Source organism: Amia ocellicauda, chromosome 13 (genome assembly GCF_036373705.1).
Source record: "Amia ocellicauda isolate fAmiCal2 chromosome 13, fAmiCal2.hap1, whole genome shotgun sequence".
In the NCBI taxonomy this organism is placed as follows: Eukaryota; Metazoa; Chordata; class Actinopteri; order Amiiformes; family Amiidae; genus Amia; species Amia ocellicauda.
In genome coordinates this window covers 12,728,160-12,749,197 of record NC_089862.1, presented here as the reverse complement: position 1 = coordinate 12,749,197, position 21,038 = coordinate 12,728,160, and the positions used below count along the sequence as shown (strand labels likewise).

Sequence of the window (21,038 nt, the reverse complement as noted above, 5' to 3'; positions counted from 1 at the left end):
AATCTGTGAGAATACACTCACCTAAAGGATTATTAGGAACACCATACTAATACTGTGTTTGACCCCCTTTCTCCTTCAGAACTGCCTTAATTCTACGTGGCATTGATTCAACAAGGTGCTGAAAGGATTCTTTAGAAATGTTGGCCCATATTGATAGGATAGCATCTTGCAGTTGATGGAGATTTGTGGGATGCACATCCAGGGCACGAAGCTCCCGTTCCACCACATCCCAAAGATGCTCTATTGGGTTGAGATCTGGTGACTGTGGGGGCCATTTTAGTACAGTGAACTCATTGTCATGTTCAAGAAACCAATTTGAAATGATTCGACCTTTGTGACATGGTGCATTATCCTGCTGGAAGTAGCCATCAGAGGATGGGTACATGGTAGTCATAAAGGGATGGACATGGTCAGAAACAATGCTCATGTAGGCCGTGGCATTTAAACGATGCCCAATTGCTTGCAGTTTTTCCACAACGTGACAAATTTCAATATTAGCTGAAGAGAGTATAAATAATGTGTTATCTGCTCATAGGTTACCTGCTGAAAACATACACCGATCAGCCATAACATTATGACCACTGACAGGTGAAGTGAATAACACTGATAATCTCGTTATCATGGCACCTGTCAGTGGGTGGGATATATTAGGCAGCAAGTGAACATTTTGTTCCCTCAGTGTATATGTTTAAGAAGCAAGAAAAATGGGCAAGCGGAGGGATCTGAGTAACTTTGACAAGGGCCAAATTGTGATGGCTAGACGACTGGGTCAAAGCATCTCCAAAACTGCAGCTCTTGTGGGGTGTTCCCGGTCTGCAGTGGTCAGTACCTCTCAAAAGTGGTTCAAGGAAGGAAAAGCGGTGAACCGGTCAGGGTCATGGGCGGCCAAGGCTCATTGATGCACGTGGGGAGCGAAGGCTGGCCCATGTGGTCCGATCCAACAGACGAGCTACTGTAGCTCAAATTGCTGAAAATGTTAATGCTGGTTCTGATAGAAAGGTGTCAGAACACACAGTGCATCACAGTTTGTTGCGTATGGGCCTGTGTAGCCGCAGACCAGTCAGGGTGCCCATGTTGACCCCTGTCCACTGCCGAATGCGCCTACAATGGCACGTGAGCATCAGAACTGGACCACGGAGCAATGGAAGAAGGTGGCCTGGTCCGATGAATCACGAGTTCAAGGTGTTGACTTGGCCTCCAAATTCCCCAGATCTCAATCCAATCGAGCATCTGTGGGATGTGCTGGACAAACAAGTCCGATCCATGGAGGCCCCACCTTGCAACTTACAGGACTTAAAGGATCTGCTGCTAACGTCTTGGTGCCAGATACCACAGCACACCTTCAGAGGTCTAGTGGAGTCCATGCCTCGACGGGTCAGCGCTGTTTTGGCGGCAAAAGGGGGACCTACACAATATTAGGCAGGTGGTCATAATGTTATGGCTGATCGGTGTATATTGGCACTTTCTGTATCTGTTCATTGTTATTTTAGTCAAATAGCTTAAATCTTTAAATTGTAGATGAGATATTTCGAGACGTTTCAAAAGAATTACAAGCAAACCCTTATCTCCACCGAAAATTTGCATTTCTATTACAATTCTGCTGATACCAGAACTGTCTGTCTTTGTTCACCATAAAGCCTTTTCCAGGCTATCAAGGCAATGTCATAAGCCATACCATATAAATGCCACTTACACCTAAATTCTTACTGAAAAGCAATTCAAATTTAGATTGAAAAGACATGAATAAGATCATTCTTCAGAGAGGAAATCCCAGACTCAGTGACAGGTGGACTGCTGTGGTGCTGGGCTCCTTTAGTCTTTATGTTCCAGCATTTTGAATGAAATTAATTAATGTATTATTATTTTAATAATGTAATAATTCTTAAGATCTTTTCCAGCTGATTTCTCAAAAAATGCTTCAGATTCAAAGTACAATGTCACAGATATGATTTGCATGGGAGCATAGAAGTAAATACATCCGATAGAGCAGGTAAATTACCAATTAAGCAATTTCCCCCAATCCCATAACCCCACGTACTTATTTTTGGAAACTGTTATTGCACTTTAAAGGAGGTAATACGGACGTTGAGGGTGGTCTGGGAGTTGAATAAGTTGAGCTGCACTGGATATGTCTAACAGCAACACACCACTCCACTCCACACAGTAATAGCTTTAATTCTGATCTAAATTAAATCATTGATTTAAAGTGCCTCTTTAAATGCACTATTTGAGCTGTATTGAATCATGTACATTCCCCTGTGAATATGCTTAAGAAGAGCTCTTCAAAGAAGTAACATTTTTCCCTACCCATATAGCTTCTGGTGAGTGTCTAAAACTTTTAAAAATACTTCGTCAAACAACATATTCAGCTCCACTTGAATTATACTGTATAGTCCTGTTATTTACCTGTGTGATCAAAGATTTTAGGACTTTCTTTATGGATTTTGTTTTCCATCTCAGCAGAAATTGTGCTTTTATGAATGGCTTAAAGATCAAGGTCACCGTCTGAACCTGAATTAAGCAAGTTATTAATGTTACTAAACTAAACAAACAAACACTTACCGTTAACGCTGAAGATGTGATAATCCTGCTCATCGCTAATCTGAGCCATGCATTCCACATTTTGGAAATTCAGTCTGCTAATGTTCAGCGTGCTTTCAATTTCTATCCTGCCAAAGTCTGGCTGGGATAAAGTGAGAGTGCCAACTTCCATATCTTCCTTTGTGGCATTGGGCAGCTTAGAGCATCTAGAATAAAGATAATAATATGGTTTTCATTCAGGAAACACTCCCATAATTGTATATGCTAAGTAGATTGCCTTTTATGTTTTTTAACCAGTGTTATCTTGTGATTAAATACATATAATGTCACAACAATTACAATCTCAGCATTTTAAAGAATGTGAATGGTGTCAAAATAGAAAAAAACATGTTGAATGGTCAGTAGGAAAACAATAAGAGCATTCATTACAAGACTTGCCACAAAACTGACCATTTTTCATTTTAAAACCTGAAGTGGCATTTATTGGTGAAAAAGAATGCGAGTTCAACACTTTTCATTCATTATTACTACCGCTTTTACAATCATTTCAGCACGGTTATGTTCCATGGGAGCCAAGCACTGTTTCCCATAATGAACTAATACAATTATTTATGCAAATAAACCAACTGAAAGGCAGAGACAGACACAAAATAAGTTGAATTTTGCAAAGTGAAGGGATAAAAGTGAAAAGCACTAACTGGCCGAGTCCAGAGGATCTGCATTAATCTTCCACATAAGATTCAGTCAACACTACCCATGTTATTATCATGCTTGTGTTTTCCATTACCACATGTTAGGTTTTCAGAATGTCTTTATAAATAGTAACTAGTAATTATTCTGCTGAGAACTAACTTGTAGCAACAAGTGCTTTGGTGCATTTAAAAACAGGAAAATGGTTATTGGGTTAATAAGTACATTTGTTTCATGCATCAAGATTTAAGACAGTTGTTGACTAAGGTTTCCACTTCCACTAAGGATTCCAGAGTTGAGAAATAGACAAGATAAGTACGTACGGGTATTACTACAAATCATATAGTAATATTTCATGTTGTTACAGTGTACAAAAACAAAGATTAAATACTGAAGATATGTAAACACAATGAAAAGATCAAAGAAGTATTCAAAGAAGCAAACTTCATGGCGCTGTTTGTTTGTGGATTTTTGGTTTAATATAGTTTGGATTCAGGGTTTTAAAGACATAAGGAGAATTCAGGAGCCCAATAGCCCAACAAGCCCAACAGCTGTATAATAGGGGTATAATGAACCAAGGCGGTGTTTGGTTAGGAGGAGTGATGCAAAGTAATGGATGCTGGGAAAGTGCATTTGTTGCCAGATTCTCATGCTTGGTAAGTGAAGCATGGGGTTGCCCTCCTCCCAAGCTTGATTAAGCAAAAGAGACATTTTATCTCATTATTACCATTTAATTCAACTTGGCAATAATGAAATCATAAAAAAACATCAGCTGTAGCTGTAGTCGGAGCTGTATTTTGAAGCTGCAGGAGGCATGACGGGTAATGACTTGAAGCCAATAATGACATCATTCTCTAGAAGGAATGGCTCTTAAGTGTCAGCGATCAGTGAATTACACACAACAGTTCTTATGGGACTTCTTTCAGTGTTGCCAGATACCATTATATTATATTATATTATATTATATTAGTGTTAAATTAACACCCATCTCGTAAGATGTATAAACCTTCAATGCTTTTACAGTAGAACCTCACTTATCTGAAACCTATTTATCCAGCTAATCCAGTTATTATCTGGATTATCCAAACTGTCCCACAACAGCTGCCTGAGATTGAAGAGTTGCTATGGCTATTCAGTATTCCCACCTCTTTGCATTTCCCCCCCCATTGTTTTATCAATATAAAGCACACTCGCTCAACAATCATTGTCGTTGTTACAAGGATAAAAGTGGACTTTTCTAAATCAATTCAAGATTTTATTGGACATGCATCATTGATTTTGGAAGCTTCATTACATTAAAATCACAATAGTGAATAAATTTAGGCATGCATTTAAAACGTTAAAGCTAAGAATGACATAAGCACTGATTTGTTATTTAGCAGTAGACGTTACATAATTTTGATGTTTTTTGCGGTTTTAATTTCTGAATTTAATCTCAACAACCCAACCCTGGCCAATGAGGGTTAGAGTTACTTAGTTTTATAGGTCACACTAAGGCATCAATTTCTAAAGACTGAGATTTAAGTTACTGATACATTTAAGGCACATCATTGAGCTGAAGGCTATTTAAGAGTTTGTTCCACATGCTGTCTGAATTACAGAATTTACTCAAACATGTTAAAGTGATCAAAATTAAACAGGTCTATGTCTTTATAAAGCTATGATTTGAGGGTGGCCTATTAAACCTGTTGGACTGGAGCTCTGCAGGAACTGGGATGTAGACATCTACTGTCTTAATATATGGCTTTTCTGATTATAGTATGACAACTAACTCAAGATGATTTAATTTGCCTTCCTTGCATGAACTAAATACACATGAGTTGTGAACAGCACTCCCTGTATCATCAATATCCTTGCCTCACTGAGTTCGGTTCTGAACCTATAGAATAGAGCTTGTAAATTCAATCACATCACAGTTTTGGCAAATAACTATAACAGTGCCCTCCTTGGCTTTTGTTCTTATCTCCACAATAAGAAATGCAGTCAAATAAAGTCAGCCTCTGCCTCAGGCTATTTCCTCTTCGCACAAGGATGTGACTGCTTGTTAGTTTTTGCTGAACACAGTTTATTGACTCTGCAAATATTTCTCACAAAAACGCAGGCGAAATTCACCAGGGGATCAACCCCTGAAAGTTTTGGTTTAAAGTGTGGGCAGTATGCAGGTCAGCTGGATTGTGCACGGAAGGATTGGGGTCCTCCATTCACATTTTCATTAGAAGATTCGTTTACAAAAATATAAATAACTACTAATTTAAGTGGAGGAAAATGCATCAGCTCTAAAACATACTGCAAGATTGTTTTTGTAATACAATCTTCCTTGTGATCCCCAAGGCATCCACATGATTTGCCAATCAAGACTAATCCAACATAACATTGCGTCAGAGAAAAGAAAACCAGTACCATCACCATCACCTAAACTTCCTGACAACTGAACTCAGTGTAGATATACAGATAATAGAAAGTTTTCTTTTGTGGTGAAGAAAATGTTTTACTTGCAGTAAGACACCCCTAATTTCACTTCATACATAAAGATTTTCCAATACCTCATAGGGTTTTAAATATACTTAGTTGAATGAATTTTGTGTCACCAAAACTAGTGTGGCACCAAAAATTATGCTTTAGTAAATTCAACATCTCTGGGCTCCATGTGCTGTACATCTGGTTTTCTATTTAGGATTGTTTTAAACAAACTTCGAACAATAAAAATCTTTCTGACACCAATTCAGGTTTATTCCTAGATGATAATTACTACAAATCACAAAATATACAACATGTTGTACTCCATTGCAAAATCCATGAAACATCTAAAACTGTCCTGAATGGTTTTCAGACCCAGTCACATTGTATTGTCTCGTTATACAGTCTATTGACATTGTTTTTCTATAAGCCATGAATGGTTTAATTAGGTCATTGTGATTATGGTATGTATGCCTACTGGGAAGAGCTCTGGTTTGGCACTGAGCTAAACAGGCTACATTTCTGTTAAAGGGGAATGTGTAATTTACACCACGCATCCATCGGTGTTGATTCATCTCACTGGGACAAATTAAATCAGAACTCTTAAAATGGTTAACTTCAGCATCTGGTATCCTCAATAAACACTCATCTCCTTTACTATAAATTCAGGGGAAAAACATTTGTGGATAGAATCTAGCGATCCTTCGATACAAGCCATGGCAGGAGCTCTCTCACAAAAAATGCAAAACGATTTTACTGAAATTTGCCAAAGGAAAATGTGTATTAAGTTTCTGGTACTTCTAAGAAAAGCATGCTTCGCTTTCATAAAGACAGGCGCACGTTTACATTTACAGGTAGTTTTGAATGTTCCTTCACAATGTAATTTTGGGGTAAATAATGGAATCACATTCAACCACAAAGGGGTTCATGAGAAGCAAATAGTACTCAATATTGTATTGATTTGCTACTATGAAACCTTTACAGGGAAAGTTACTGGGAAATCCTTTAATCTTTTCCTTTAATTGCTAATTTCAGGATGTCCTAGATTTTAATGGTTAAATGAGCACCAAACCATTTTAAAAATAATACCCAATCTATTTTGGCAGGCCTGAACACTTTTCTACAGGTCACTAAATTGTCACTATGATGAGATTAATATCATCACCTTTGTTATTTATTTAATAAAGAGCAAACAAAACAATCTATGCTTTCTACAGAGATTACAACTTTTAAATACATTAATGAGGAGTCCTTATTTAGATTCAAGCAAAGTGGTCAAGTCAAAGGAATGTGAATAAAGCTTCAACTTCAAGTAGCAGTCAGCCAGCCAATGTTGACAGGACAATCTAAGACATCTGTGTGCTCTCTGTTATCATCACACACCGTTGTCAATTGTTCTTTAGGTTATTGTACTTGGGGTGACTCACTGCCTTGTTCAGTTCAACTTACCGTACATGCGGCTGCTCACAATAATACCAAGATATTTCAGGAGCAGGATACCCTGCTGCCACACAGCGCAGTTGTCCATTGTTTGGCCCTTCTTGAGAAATAATTTCTGGTTTAACTAGAACAGTGAAGCAAACACAAACACAAACACAAAGTACAATCAGTTTACATTAAACAGATATACATATTTAAATAATAATATAATTACACATTTCCTTTTTGAACTTACTAAGAACGTGAACTGCAAACATTTGATTCCAGGAGACATATGAATTAGATGTGCAAAATGTGTAAATCCCTCCTTCTGATCCCTTTAGGCGCACAAGTTTAAGTTTGCTGGTGTACCTGTTCAAACCAATTAAAAAAAAAAACATTTTCTTTTTCACATTCAATGTAAAAGCCAATGCAAATGATAGCTTTCCAAACATCAACAGATAGAACTCTACAGAAAACATAGTATACCATGATATACCGTGGTTATCAAACCTGTTGTATATCCAGAAAGACTACTGGGAGGATTAAACGTATGGACCTGCTCAACTCACAAAGCCCGATGATCATTTACATGTTGCACAAAATAAAAAGTATTTTGCTCAAAAATCTGCCATCGCAGAACAATAACTACAAAATCCTCAATATTTCAAAGTCCTTAGAAGGCAGCTGTATCTTCCCAAGTAACAGGTGGTGAAATAATCCACCAGAAATAATGCCTAGCATTGCTATGTGCACATTTTTTATGGGTCATCGGTTTTTATTTAATTTTCTAGTTAGAATGACGTGCCTGTGCAGAAATGAGGCGGACCAAAAAGTTTCAAATGGTTGTGAAATGCACTTGCCATAAACTGAGATACACAATGTCATCCTAAATAAAATCGTGTTCACTTGTTCCACATCGAAGTGCAGATGGGACCTCAATGCCATTTTTATCTTTCTTTTCTCATACTAATGGAAAGAGGAAAGGGAGTAGAAAGGGAGGTGCAGCTAATCGTTGCACTCATCAGCAGTGGGTCTCTAATAGCATGGATTCACTTAATTCATTTAGTGCTAATGGGGAAAAAGACATGAAAAGGCGTGTCTGTAGAACACTATTACAAGCACACTGTATTAAGGGTGGATTACCTTACCTATAGCCAGTGTCTTCTGTGACAATGACATGGTCGGAGGTGTTCTGCAAAGTTTCATTCAGGTACATCCAGTAGAACTTCTCAGGCCTTGGGTATGCCTCGAAGTCTACACTCAGAGTTAGGCTTTCACCAGCTTTCACATATACCGTGTTGTTTCCTGATGTTGCATTGTTAATGAATCCTTCATCTACAATAAAGTGAAAACAAGAAAACAGGAGATGCTGAGCCATGAAACAAACACAATGATCTAACTAATGAACAACCCAACAGGCAGCTAATTCTACAATGTACAGTACATCTGTCCAAATATATATAGGCTACATAGTTTAAACTATCTAACTAAAGTAGTAGAACTCTACCCTTGCCTACAATATATTTAGGATGATGAAACATATTAAATTAAAAAGCTATGACTTAGAAGGATGCAAATTAAGATTTTTCTAATGTTCAAAAAAAGTCTTACCGAAAACCTCAAGTTCAATGGAAGCCATAGAGATGCCCTTCTCATTTGTGGCTTCACATTGATAAATCCCTGAATCCTGAACCTTTACTTGATCAATCTTTAGGACTGCCGTCATCTCAAAACGGCCTGGCGTATACGTGGAAGCAGGTATAACAGGAGCCTATAAATATAAAACAATAAAACACTTTACACATAAAAGCAGAGTTGATTAATTTAGAGATGTGACACTTACATTCTTGAAAATGATTCAAATACTGAGTTGGGTATCAGGATGCTTTATGGAGCAGCCAATAAAGAATCAATGATTAATTCCTTTTGACTGTCATGATATTTTTGCAATCATAGTTCTATAATGTATAGGCTAACATTTGTAGGTCAATCATTTTGAAGGCTACATTACTAATTACAAGCAGTGAATTGTCTTCTCTGGCAGGGGCTCGTACTCTTTATACAGTAAGGGCATTGTTAGAGGAAAGTTTAACTTGCCTGATCAATACTTTAGTTCTACATCAGTTCAATTAATGTCTTACCATGTTTACAGGAGCAATCCACTTCAAACTTAAGTTATGGTTCACATTGACACTCCTGCAAGTGACTTCAAACTTCTGGCCTTTAGTCAGAATCACTTTTTTGTTTGTATCCAAAAAAATGTCTGGAGGGTGAGCAGGAACTTTAGAAAAGAAGAAGGACAAGATTTTTAAACCAGCTTATTTCATGCATACCTTTCTGTTTTTTCACACAGAGAGTCGTCACAATCTGGAACAAACTCCCCAGCGATGTGGTTGAAGCTGAAAATTTGTGAACATTTAAAACTAGACTGGATAGGATCCTTGGATCACTCAGTTATTAATGGACACCAAACGACCACAATGGGTTGAATGGCCTCCTCTCGTTTGTAAACTTTCTTATGTTCTTATGTCAGTTGGCCTAATTGTTTTTCTAGGGTGTACCTTTAAGTAATAATGCAAAGGAAATGAAATACTCTTAAATACAATTCACTAAATGAATACAATATTTTACATGCAGCTAATTTTATATGAGTTATGTTATATCAGATATGACAAAGCATTTTTAGGCTTAACTTTGTAATGCACAAAACCAAAAACAAAAGCCTGCTTTTTTAGGGGCGTTGCAAACAGTGTGGTGTGGTGCACACATATTTGCATAATGTAAAGCTCGGAGTTCAACCAACACTCTGCTCTTCAAATCCCTGTCTCAAGGGACTGATATTCATTTAAATATAAAATTTGCCTATGAAACACACCTGCAGTAACACAACAAGGAGTTCAAGAACACACCTTTGAGCAGCCAAATGGTTTCTGGCAGATAAAGCATCAGAACTACTGCTGAAAACTGCATACAGTGACTGTTAAATTTTAATTAAATCCTTCAGTTAATACCAACTGCTTTGCTTAGTTTACAGTAGGAGTTATTCACTTTCATTCTTAAAATAAATAATAATATAACTTGCACAAGGGTTGTGGTGCAAAAGTTGTGCTTTTGAATTAAATTATCAAAAGGGGCTGGCTGGTTAAAACTGCTTTAAACTAGACTCTTATTTAAATCTACGGCAGTCTAAGTCATGTTAGTCAGTTGCATACAAATTAAGTCTGATTAATTCTTAAGCTGAAAGATAGCCTTCTCACCTCCTGGCTACATTTGAATTTTGGGCTGTTTCCATGGAACTAGTAACTGTCAAAATCCCCCACGCCTTGCATCAGCTATGTGAATATAGAAAACACGGAGACTGTCAATATGAATTTCAAATTAATTTCAAGAGTAACTAAAAGAACCAGTGAATGGGTCAGTGAAAAGCTGGTTGGGGAATCTGCGTGGTTTTGAGAGATTCTGAGCGGGCTGAGGAGTCTGCATCAACTGATAGTATCATATGGCTGTGAATGCCTTAGGGAAGCGAAGTCTGAAACCTGTTCCAGAGCATGCTGACAGCCAAAAGGGAATCGACATCATGTGTAATACTAATTACATGTGTATACGTTCGATATCAAAACTTGTCATGACAACCTTGGGAAAACACTCACACAGCAACAGCATAATCCACCGTTACAACTGTGTTATTCCCTCGGGCATACAATACTATACTCGCCCTCAGAAAAAAAAAAAAGAAACGTTCTTATATAAATATGTCAATTTGAGTTTTGAGAACAGGAAACGAGGATAAAATGCACAGGAAAAGAAAAAGAAATACGGATATCTGATCTTCCATTTATGACAGGAAATCATGTTTTTGAATGGTTAAAAATGTAAGACTTTCAACATAGAAATACATTTCTGAAACTGAAAGCACATCTCTTTTCACCTAATGCTTTGCAAAATTCCCCTTAGTGTAAAGACTTACATGCACTTGAACCCCCAAGCATCATCATAGGCAGAGACATCATTACTGTACTTAGTTATTATGAAGGAGTCTGACAGTCCTATCGATGGAGCCAAACCCTCATTCTTACCATTTCTTACGGTTAATTGGTACTCATCCGATCTGACCCTCTTCCCTCCGTGCTGTGCCGTGCACACGTAGCACCCTTGGAAGGCGACTTGCACGTTCTTAATGACGATGCCTTTCTCCACACTGGCACTGAAGTCCAGGTCCGGGGGTAGCGGCTGGCCCCCGCATGTCTCGAGCTTCAAATCCACAACATCGGGGTCCGTCACAAGGCAGCGAATACTGGAGTTTTGGCCAGCCTTAGTCACAATTTTCTTCACCATTGATTTGTGAAAAAGATTTTCATTGTCTGCACAGATAAAGATAAAAGTACAACTCAATGGGAAATTGCTATAAGAACAGGTTAACACATGGAAAGTAAATTTTGGATAACGTCATTAACACAACTGTCGTCAATTTGAGTTAGAGGAATGGTTCCACCATGATTTATTGGGTGAGACTATCACTATATCAATATGAGTTTTTGTATAGTCTGGAGTAAAAACTCCTGTAGAAATAAGTTTTCTGATTTTTTTTTTATTAAATAAATGGTAAAGAACAGGTTGAAGAATAACTGAAGAGTAATGATGTTTTAAAACCTTTTTTTTTTTTTTTAAACCTAAGCATTACCTAAAAGTTTGTTTACAGTGGTCAGTATGTTTTGTGTTTTCTTGGTATTCTCCATCTACATTGTGTGATTGTATGAATACATAGAAAATAGTGAAATTTGTTTACGTATTTTTAATTTAATCATTTTAGTGGGTTTATGTCTAAATTGCCAACTACATTGCGTAAGACATGCATGTCTTGCTAAGATAAGGAATGCGAAGTCCTCGTACTATGTAAACACCATCTCTGACTGTAATGCTAACCCAACTAAATTTTGCAACATATTTAAATCATTGGAAAAGGGTAATTCCTCATCCTGATTGCCTAAGCAGATAATCTATGAATGTAATGTTATTACTGAAAAAGTGGAGGAGGTGACACTAGAGATTTGATCATTATCCTCTTATTTCTAGGCATCCTTGGCTTGCGAAGTCTTTGGTCAGCAAGCAATTACGCTCGTTTTTATGTGAAAAAGACATTCTTAATATAAATCAATTGGATTTAGACCTAAACATAGTACTACAACAGCCACAATGCTTGTTGTGAATGACATTGTAAACGCCTTGGATAATAGAGAAAATTGTGCTACTATGTTTATGGACCTTTCAAAAGCTCTTATACAACGTTCATCATACTACTTTCCTTGCTTTACTAGTACTCGTATTGTTTATTTTGATCTCCCCTATGCTCCCTTTCCCTGGCCCTTGACTGCAACCTAACATCTTGTCTGCACTTATCAGCTGTTACAGTCCAGGATGTAAGACCTCATATATTGTGTAAATTGGAATTTGTAAAATGTATTATGCTTTGAATTGCACTGTATAATGTGAATTGAATTTGTAATAAGTTATGCCTTGTACTGCACTGTATTTTTGCACTTCGTACTGCGCTTATATTTTGTAAGTCGCCCTGGAAAGAAATAATAATAATAATAATAATAATAATATCTATGGTTCATTACTTTTAAATTCACCACTGTTCTTTGTAGTTATAGGTAGGCTGGGCCTCCTTATATGCTAGAAGAGAGCAGCAGGTTGTTGTGTTTGTATATAAAAATACATAAACTTCCAATGTATTTGACAGTATTAATTTCCCATGCAAAAATGTATTTTAAAACAAGGTCAACTAATTATATATCACTTTGGACCCCTGCAGTTTCGACGCAAAAAAGGAAATGTGCCTTTAGTTATATTGCACCCGATACACGGAACAAGGAAGTTTTTTGTTAATAATTGTGAATGTTTTTTCTTAATATGTATCTAGCCTATGTGTGTAGATCTATGTTTTTTGTATTGAAAACAGGGCTCAACTGTAAATGAGATTTCGGTCTCAGTTTTCACTCCATGTATAAATAATAACAACTTAAAAAAATGAACAATGACCTAACATTAACTGGATTGTTTTTTTAACAAATTCAGATAATTCACACTGGTAATGTTCATCTATAGTTCCCTCCAAATGTACTGTAACATTTGAAGTGTAACAAAACTTAATTCAGCTACAAAATCCAGGTGTATTCTCAGTATTTAACAATACCAATACACAAAAGTAAATACTTTTACCAATATTGTAAGCATCAATAGCATATCTCTGAGAAATAGTTACATATATTTCTAAAGTCACATTTTTTGAGACCCAGCACTCTGTATTTTGTGAATCCACTCTGGCTTTGATAATACAGAGAAGGTTCTTCCCATAGTCTGTTTCTCTATTAACTAACATGAACACATTAGTTACTGTATTATAAAGTAAAGAAATGCAAACTCTAAATGCTGAACACAGCTGAATTTCAACACATGGAATGTGGTTGTGAATTTGACACACTTAATCAGATCTAGTTCCACATATATATATATATATATGATGTTTTAAATTGAATAATACGGAACATATTTTACTTATACTTTAGGTATCTGAAATAATGATACAAAAAATCTATTCAAATTGAATGCCTTTAGCCATCAAACAAATGCTGTGTATTATTCCTCTAATATGTATTTTGTAGTTATGGAATGATTCAATCACTTACTGGTGAAAATGAATGGGATAACTATGTAATGATTGCAAATGACTACTTGTAAAGGAGACTGCACTCATGTATCAGGCTGAATTACTAAACTTAGGGCAAACAGCATTTAAGAAAATGTTGGGAAATCCTCAGGCTTATTGGAGGTATAATTGCAATGTAATAAATGTACTGCTTTGGTTTTCAAGACTTTCAAGATTTAATCATCACCATGAGCAAATCGCTTAGTCTTGCTGAGGATGAACGCGGCTAGTATAGTGCTTAAAGGCAGGGGTGCAGTGGCTATAAGAAAATGAACAGCAATAATAATAATAATCATCATCATCATCATCATCATCATCATCATCACAATAATAATACTTACCTTTTACAAAAACATAGATGGAGCTTTGTGCCAAAGTCTCATTTTCACAAATATACCTCCCCCTGTGCATAGCGTCTGCCCTGGAAAAAGTTAGACAATAAGTGCCATCTTCTAGAGTTGATCTTTGACTTTGCCGACTTCCTGGGGGGGTTTCCAGATACCAATTCACCTTTGAATTATCACGACAACAAAGTTTGACAGAGTTACCCTTTAGGACCACCAATTGTGATTGGTCAGGTGTAATCACTGGCTTTGTCAGGCCTGGAAATGGAACACAAACACAAGTAGTTTATTCCACTGAGGATTTTAGAAAAAGTATTGTGACTCAAATTATTAAAACAAAAAAGCTACACAACACTTTATATGTCATTATTTCATTCATCTACAGCACATAACAGAAGTCAGGGTTCTCACCAGGAATGACTTGCAGTGTGGTGGCTGAGGGAGTGAAGTGAAGCCAATCAAAAGGGTAAAACTCTAACGATGCTCATGCCTGCCAACACAGCTGAGAGGGGTTTGTGCACATTATGGTGAGCCAAGCAATGAAGAGGGCCCCTCATCTGAGCAGTGCCAGCCTTCCCCTTCCCTTCCTTATTGCTCAAGATCCTCATAACAGAATATTTACTGTATTGTGTTTTTGGTGGCGATCAAGTCATTTCATTAGCCCCAGTATGTGATCCAAATGACCATATGAGACTTTACTGGGATTTACTGGGCAAAGAGCAGCGTACATCTCTATCTTTGGTTTGGCAAGTCGTGCGCTCATAAGTGAAGTGTCTCGATCCCAGCAGACAAAGTGAAGGCTTTGGTGCAGCAATCACCCTTATAGCTACTGCTTCATTCATATTTTCAGACATTCGATATTATGTTTTACAGTATTTTGTAGTATTCGTTAGTATTTCATTTCTATTTTCCTACAGTATCACTGTTTCATTCATACAATGAAAGCTCCACCGCAAAATAGCACAGCGGCAGTACTTCCTTTGGTTAGTGAACATTGTCCTGAGAATGTATAGTACATGACTGATTTTAGGAAATGCTTTTTATGATTAAATTATCAAGGGACCATCACTGATAGATAGAATATAGATTTGAAAAATTGAAATTGAACTCATATATTTTTTCTATTCAAATCACTGCTGAAAGTAGTGTCTGAACTACAACATTTATTTTTCATTTGAAATTGAATCTCCTGACCACAATATCAACATTACAATAGCCATTTTATAAGAACAAAAAGCACATGCATCAACAACTGCTGCTGCAGAGTCATTCTCAACAGGATCTTGGTTTTATGTTTCATCTGATGAAAAACCACTAGAAGATTAAGTAACTTTTTTGGTAACACAGCAATATGCATTATATTACCGAATGTACTGAAGAACATTTCCGTACTTAATGACTGCTTCAATTCGTCTGATATACTGTTAGAGGAATATTTTGCCATCCCTCCTATGGGATAGTTTCTAGCTCAGCGAGTTAAATTGGTGTCTGCAACCTCTTCCTGATTCACTATTCTAGTTCATCCCAGAGTTGTTCAGAGATAGGCATTGACTTCTTTTCAAACAAAGTGTTACACTGCCAGTGTGCAGTGCTACACTGGCACATGTACAGGAGCCAGTATAAAATACCATTGATCATGGAAGTGTTCTTCACTACACAGGAATGCATTTACAATGTTTTCATGGTTTTAGGACTACGGTAGCCATCTCTGTGCATTCATGTGATCTTTGGGTTTTAGGCAGCTGCCCCGGCACATTTTCATTGTATCTGCAGTTCTGTATACGGGACATTCTTGCAGACACCTGGATGATACAATTAGGCCACACATCCAGTTTGTCTTATAAATTCTGGCCTCCCTGTTCTAGATGGCATGTTCAAAAGTCATACACCCGCCTACTGCAGACTGTGGTAACTGTGGGTTGCTTTTAATGTAAATACAGTTCTAGTTGAAACTATTCACCTTGAGCATTAATTTGGTGATGTGCATAGTTCAATATTGTTCATTAATAGTAAACGTATTTACCTTTGGTACAAAAAAGATAAAGCTAAGGCTGTGGCAATTATTGACTTGATTTCTGCGGCATGATACAATCTAGCATCAGATAACCATCTCTTAGACAATCAAATCACGCAGTAACTTCATAGAATAAATAATATATCTGCCAATATTCATTACTTGCATTAGAAGGTTTACATTACAATAATCCTTAATTAGATAAGAGCCCTTATGAATTGCACACAACGCTGTTAATTATTTCTCTTTTTCTATCCACCAGGGAAGGCTGCTAAGAATGACATCATCCCACATCAACAATGTCTTGGTTGCATCTGTCCTATGGGATGGGTGTAATTGCAGCAGGTGCAGGTCCACAGTTCCACCACAGTAGAGTGAAAACTCCTATACACCAATACCTGTCTCCCAGCATGAGAGGTTTATGCACCCTACTGGTCACACAGAAAGACTACTCACCCCTACCAGCTCATGTACACAACGAGCCTCCCTACACAATCTTTAGAAGTGAAAGGCTGTCAATTAATAGTGAGGCCCTAGTAAAACTGATATAAAGCATAGGAAAACTGAGAATATACCTTGAGAATGTACCTTGGTGTTTTCTAATGGGTCATGTCGCCTGAAATGTCAGCCCGATTACTTTTAAAATTATTAAAACTATATATTTGAAAATGATAAACACAGATCAGGTGGGAGCAGGACATGTTATATATGCGTTACGTTAAGCTCAAATTACCCCTCCAGGTGCCAGTGACACAGAAGCGCCGTGTCCTACTCGGTGTCCTGTTTCTATATTATTTATTTACTTACTTCCTGCAGAGACTCAAAAACTTGTATTTGCCGTTATTATCGTTATTATTTAGTCTTAAACAGAATCCCCATTGCAAAAACGTGTGGTACACAAAACCCAATTAAACACACATAAAACTGCCTGGCTTTCTATGGCTTTTCATTCCCCCTGCAGACACATTCCCACATTCCTCCCGACTCCCCCTAAAGATTCGGATTCTACATTCTGGAATCATGTTCCAAATATGTCAACATGTTACATATGTGTCCATAACCCAGGGAGAAATGAAGCCTCTCACTGTGTAGAAACAAATGAAACACTGCAGTGTGTTGATTTGCTATTTGGTGTTGGTTACTCTTTCTTGTTTTTCCTATGTTGATGAGCATTATAACTTCTCCATAAGCACAGACGACTTAAGGCTGGTGCTGAAAAACATGAAATATGAAGCTGAAGAAGAAGCCAGTGTTATCTGCAAACTCAACACTCCCGTATTTGCTTAGCATCGTGATATATTGCACAAAAAGGCAGAGTGTGTGTGACTCAGTCTGTAGTTGTGCTCGTATTACAGGTGTTTCTTTCATTGTCTACCTTTTTAATTACTTTGCGTTATTGTCTGTCTGACTGGATATACATCAAAACCAGTTCTATACAAATCGCACTTTTGGGAAATAAAAAAAAACGGACAAACAAGTCCTAGCGACACGTGTAGGCTTGACTACCTCTCCAAGCTGAGCCAATATTAAACAGACAATTGTGACAGAGAAGAAAGCATGCTGTAGTTATACAATGTTAATGCTACTATGATCGGCACTGACCTTTTGCATAAAACGTACGAACATGTGCACTGTAAATAAAGATCTTGCAGACGATCTTCCCCTGAAACAGCACCAATTACTACATTCACTTTTGACGCTAACGTGAACAGACAGTTAGTTTTACATCCCGTTTAACTAGTTTACCTGAAGTGTATTTAACTCACTGCGATGCTTCTCCTACTTAGTAGTTTTTCACGTCAAGCCACAATGCTTTAGCTCACAGAATTCCGCGAAAACCCGCATTCTCTACTTCAGCAGCTCACAGTACTAAACAAATGACGTGTCCTACCTTGCTGGAAGTTTGACAGCACCAAGGTAATACACAAAACCCAGTTGTAGTCCATCGTTAACATGCCATTGATGTAGCTGTGTCTGCGTATCTCTCTGACACGGATCTGTCCGCCGCTAGAGATGCTGCGCTCTTACAAACAGCGCTCATTTGAATGCTTTAAAGGCACAGCACGCCGCACTCTGGTCGCGTTGCTGTTGCGCAGTTTTGCCTGCATCTGCGCCGCCCCACCAATGGGATCGACGGCATTCTTCGGATCTGTGCAGAACTGCGGAGGTCTGCGCAAAAAGGACGCGAACTATGCGAACGATGACGCAAGAACTAAACAAATTCATCAGAGATGTTTGCATCTCCCAACAAACAAACAAAGGAATGAACATACATAAAAAAGGTCATATGCGTTGGGACTTGGAAATAACACTGAATTTAGTAGTAGTAGTAGTAGTAGTAGTAGCAGTACATTGCTGCTGTTCATAATCGACATATTATTATTATTATTATTATTATTATTATTATTATTATTATTATTGTTGTTGTTGTTGTTAGTAGTAGTAGTAGTAGTATTAAAATAGTATGTTAATAGTGTTAAACAAAGCTGGGGGTGGATATGTATTAATACACAAATACAAACATACACAGAAAATGCATGTTTGAAAAAATGTGAATGTTGTTGTTACCTCTTTTATTAACTTGTTGATGAAGGTAAATATGAAAGTGGCTGCTAAGTTCATTTCTTACCTTCCAACAAGAAATGTACTTTGTGAAAGTGGTTCAATAGATGTGAAAGGCATTTAGGGAGAGCTTGTGTCTAACCAAAAATATTGTTTTCACCATTTATGAAAGGTCTATTTCAGCTTCACAAAAGATGAAGGAATGCTAACCCCCAAAAATGTAAAATATTAAAAAAGGAACATTTTAACACCATGATCTTAAAAAAGACAGTATTTTAGGGTACAGTAAACACCAGTGATAGTGGAGATATACACAAACGATAATAAATAAATACAAATCTGTGAACTGTAACAATTTTGTTTAAATAAGTTCCCTGCTCCAGGATTTTTTAAATGATCATAATTGTATTATTTTATCTTCAAATTGTTAATCAATAAAGTGCTTTGATACTAAGGAGCAGCTGTGAACACAAAGGGAGCTTGATTGTCAGGTTCTTCTCTTTGCAGAGTCTACTATGCACACAAAACCAACACAATTTTTTAGCCAAAAAATAGCCTTACAATCACAATTTCAAATGGTTTTGGAGAGTGAGGGGTTTGCTTAGCTTAGGTGCTCTGTGTTATTTCATGGGTGAAGAAGACTGGCACAGAGAAAAATAATAAAGGTGACATTGGTTTCACACAACATTCACACAACAAAGCATAGTATTTTAAAATTCACACCAACACACATGTGCTGTATATATGTGTGTATGTGTATCCCTGTGTGTATTATGTATTTTTCCACATTCTGTTCCTCCGTTCTAAATAATCTACAAATATACAAATTGTTTTTGTTTTTCAGGAGTGAAGTGTAACTCCCACCCCTGCCTCTAACCTCTCCTAATGAGAAAAATAACGAGAAGGTTAAGTATTCAATGAATGCAGACTAAATTATTAAAGCAGAACCTGGTGCAACTGAACGCCACAGTCTCTGTTGCAGGTGATGAGATTCTTTCACAGCATTAGACGATTGTTCTGCTCTAGATACAGTACTCCTCCAGGATAGAAATGCAGGTAACATGCTCAGTAACATGCTATTCAGTAGGTAAACAACTATCATGTACAGCTTTAAGACATGTAGATTGATTACATTCTTAATAAAGGTTCAAATGTATTGCATATTTTATGTCTCATCTTCTTCCTTCTTATACTGAAATACTTGCTCGCGAGATGTGATGCATTAGAGTTTCCCAGCTGCTGAAGCATGGAACCTAATCCATTTTGTAATTCAATCTTATCTCTTTAAGTCAACTCAATGGTGTTGTTTTTTTTTTTAAACAAATTACCCCTTATTGAACTTGTCTCTAAATAATCAATCAACCACAAAGTAGGTCAATATTCACATTTTCACATGTCTGTTCTTCAGAAATTAAAATAGCTTATGAGACTTGTATGTGCCAAAATCTCCCCATTTGAATCAATCAGTTAAATAGAATTGACAAATCTTATTTTGAAAGATACTACTGAACATTATCACAAAAACATAAGAACAAAATGAAGGACACAGTGTTAATCAATATATTTCCTTTTAGATAAATATTCTTCCCCTGTGTTGTTTTTGCTTTTCTCAGTCAAAGTTTTCTTAAGCATTTAAAAATGTGCAAATTCATTACTAAATTGTTATTATAAAATTACCCTTCAAACTACAGCATTGACACAAAGTTATCCATTGTGTTATTTTGTAGTAGTTCCATATAACCCTAGATCTAGTACGTGGCTTCAGGCTACTAACAAAATGTATTTTTATAAATGGTTGTTGTCTCCATCTTTGCTTGACTCTTTCACATGACCAGAGTCCAGATGTACTCCACAAATGTAGCCTTATAAAGAGTGTTCATTGTCTTTGAGCTGTCACGTGATCCTTGCAGTCTTGTGTTGTCCTTGACTATTTCTGTTTAATGTAAACTGTGCTATAGCTATAACCTCACAGTTAAACCCTACCAGTCAAGAACAAAATGCACTGGTTGAACTAAACTCTGTACTACTTGGTTCAGCAGTTCACTAATATATTTCCCCTATAAGCTGAGGTGCAGTCAGCGAGGCTGGCCAGACAATGCAATAGGAGAATGAGTGAAGTCTGAGCTGCGGCGGTTGATTCAAATTTAATCAAATTTAATGTTGAGAAAACTAAACAAATCACTACATTTCTTTATAGAATAAGCCTTGTGTGCAATGAACTCCAAGTATGCATAGGAAGAATGAGAGCTTGAAAGATCTATGTGGACAAGGATATTGTTTATCTATTCTCAAATTATTT

At 37.0% G+C, this 21,038-nt stretch overlaps 1 protein-coding gene across 1 annotated transcript in view; it reads right to left on the bottom strand.

Annotated features, from left to right (window-relative positions):
• Positions 1–18,209, bottom strand: part of LOC136766453 (mast/stem cell growth factor receptor kita) — a 37,829-nt gene extending 19,620 nt beyond the window's left edge. Inside the window, exons 1-9 of the mRNA XM_066719895.1 lie at positions 18,069–18,209; positions 14,161–14,421; positions 11,187–11,471; positions 9,252–9,391; positions 8,722–8,881; positions 8,259–8,445; positions 7,364–7,479; positions 7,138–7,252; positions 2,563–2,747 (exon numbers count right to left, since the gene is read on the bottom strand). Of these exons, the coding sequence (XP_066575992.1) occupies positions 2,563–2,747; positions 7,138–7,252; positions 7,364–7,479; positions 8,259–8,445; positions 8,722–8,881; positions 9,252–9,391; positions 11,187–11,471; positions 14,161–14,421; positions 18,069–18,132 (1,513 nt within the window). The 5' untranslated portion in view covers positions 18,133–18,209. The remainder of the gene's footprint in view (positions 1–2,562; positions 2,748–7,137; positions 7,253–7,363; positions 7,480–8,258; positions 8,446–8,721; positions 8,882–9,251; positions 9,392–11,186; positions 11,472–14,160; positions 14,422–18,068) is intronic.
• Between the last annotated feature and the right edge of the window lie 2,829 nt (positions 18,210–21,038).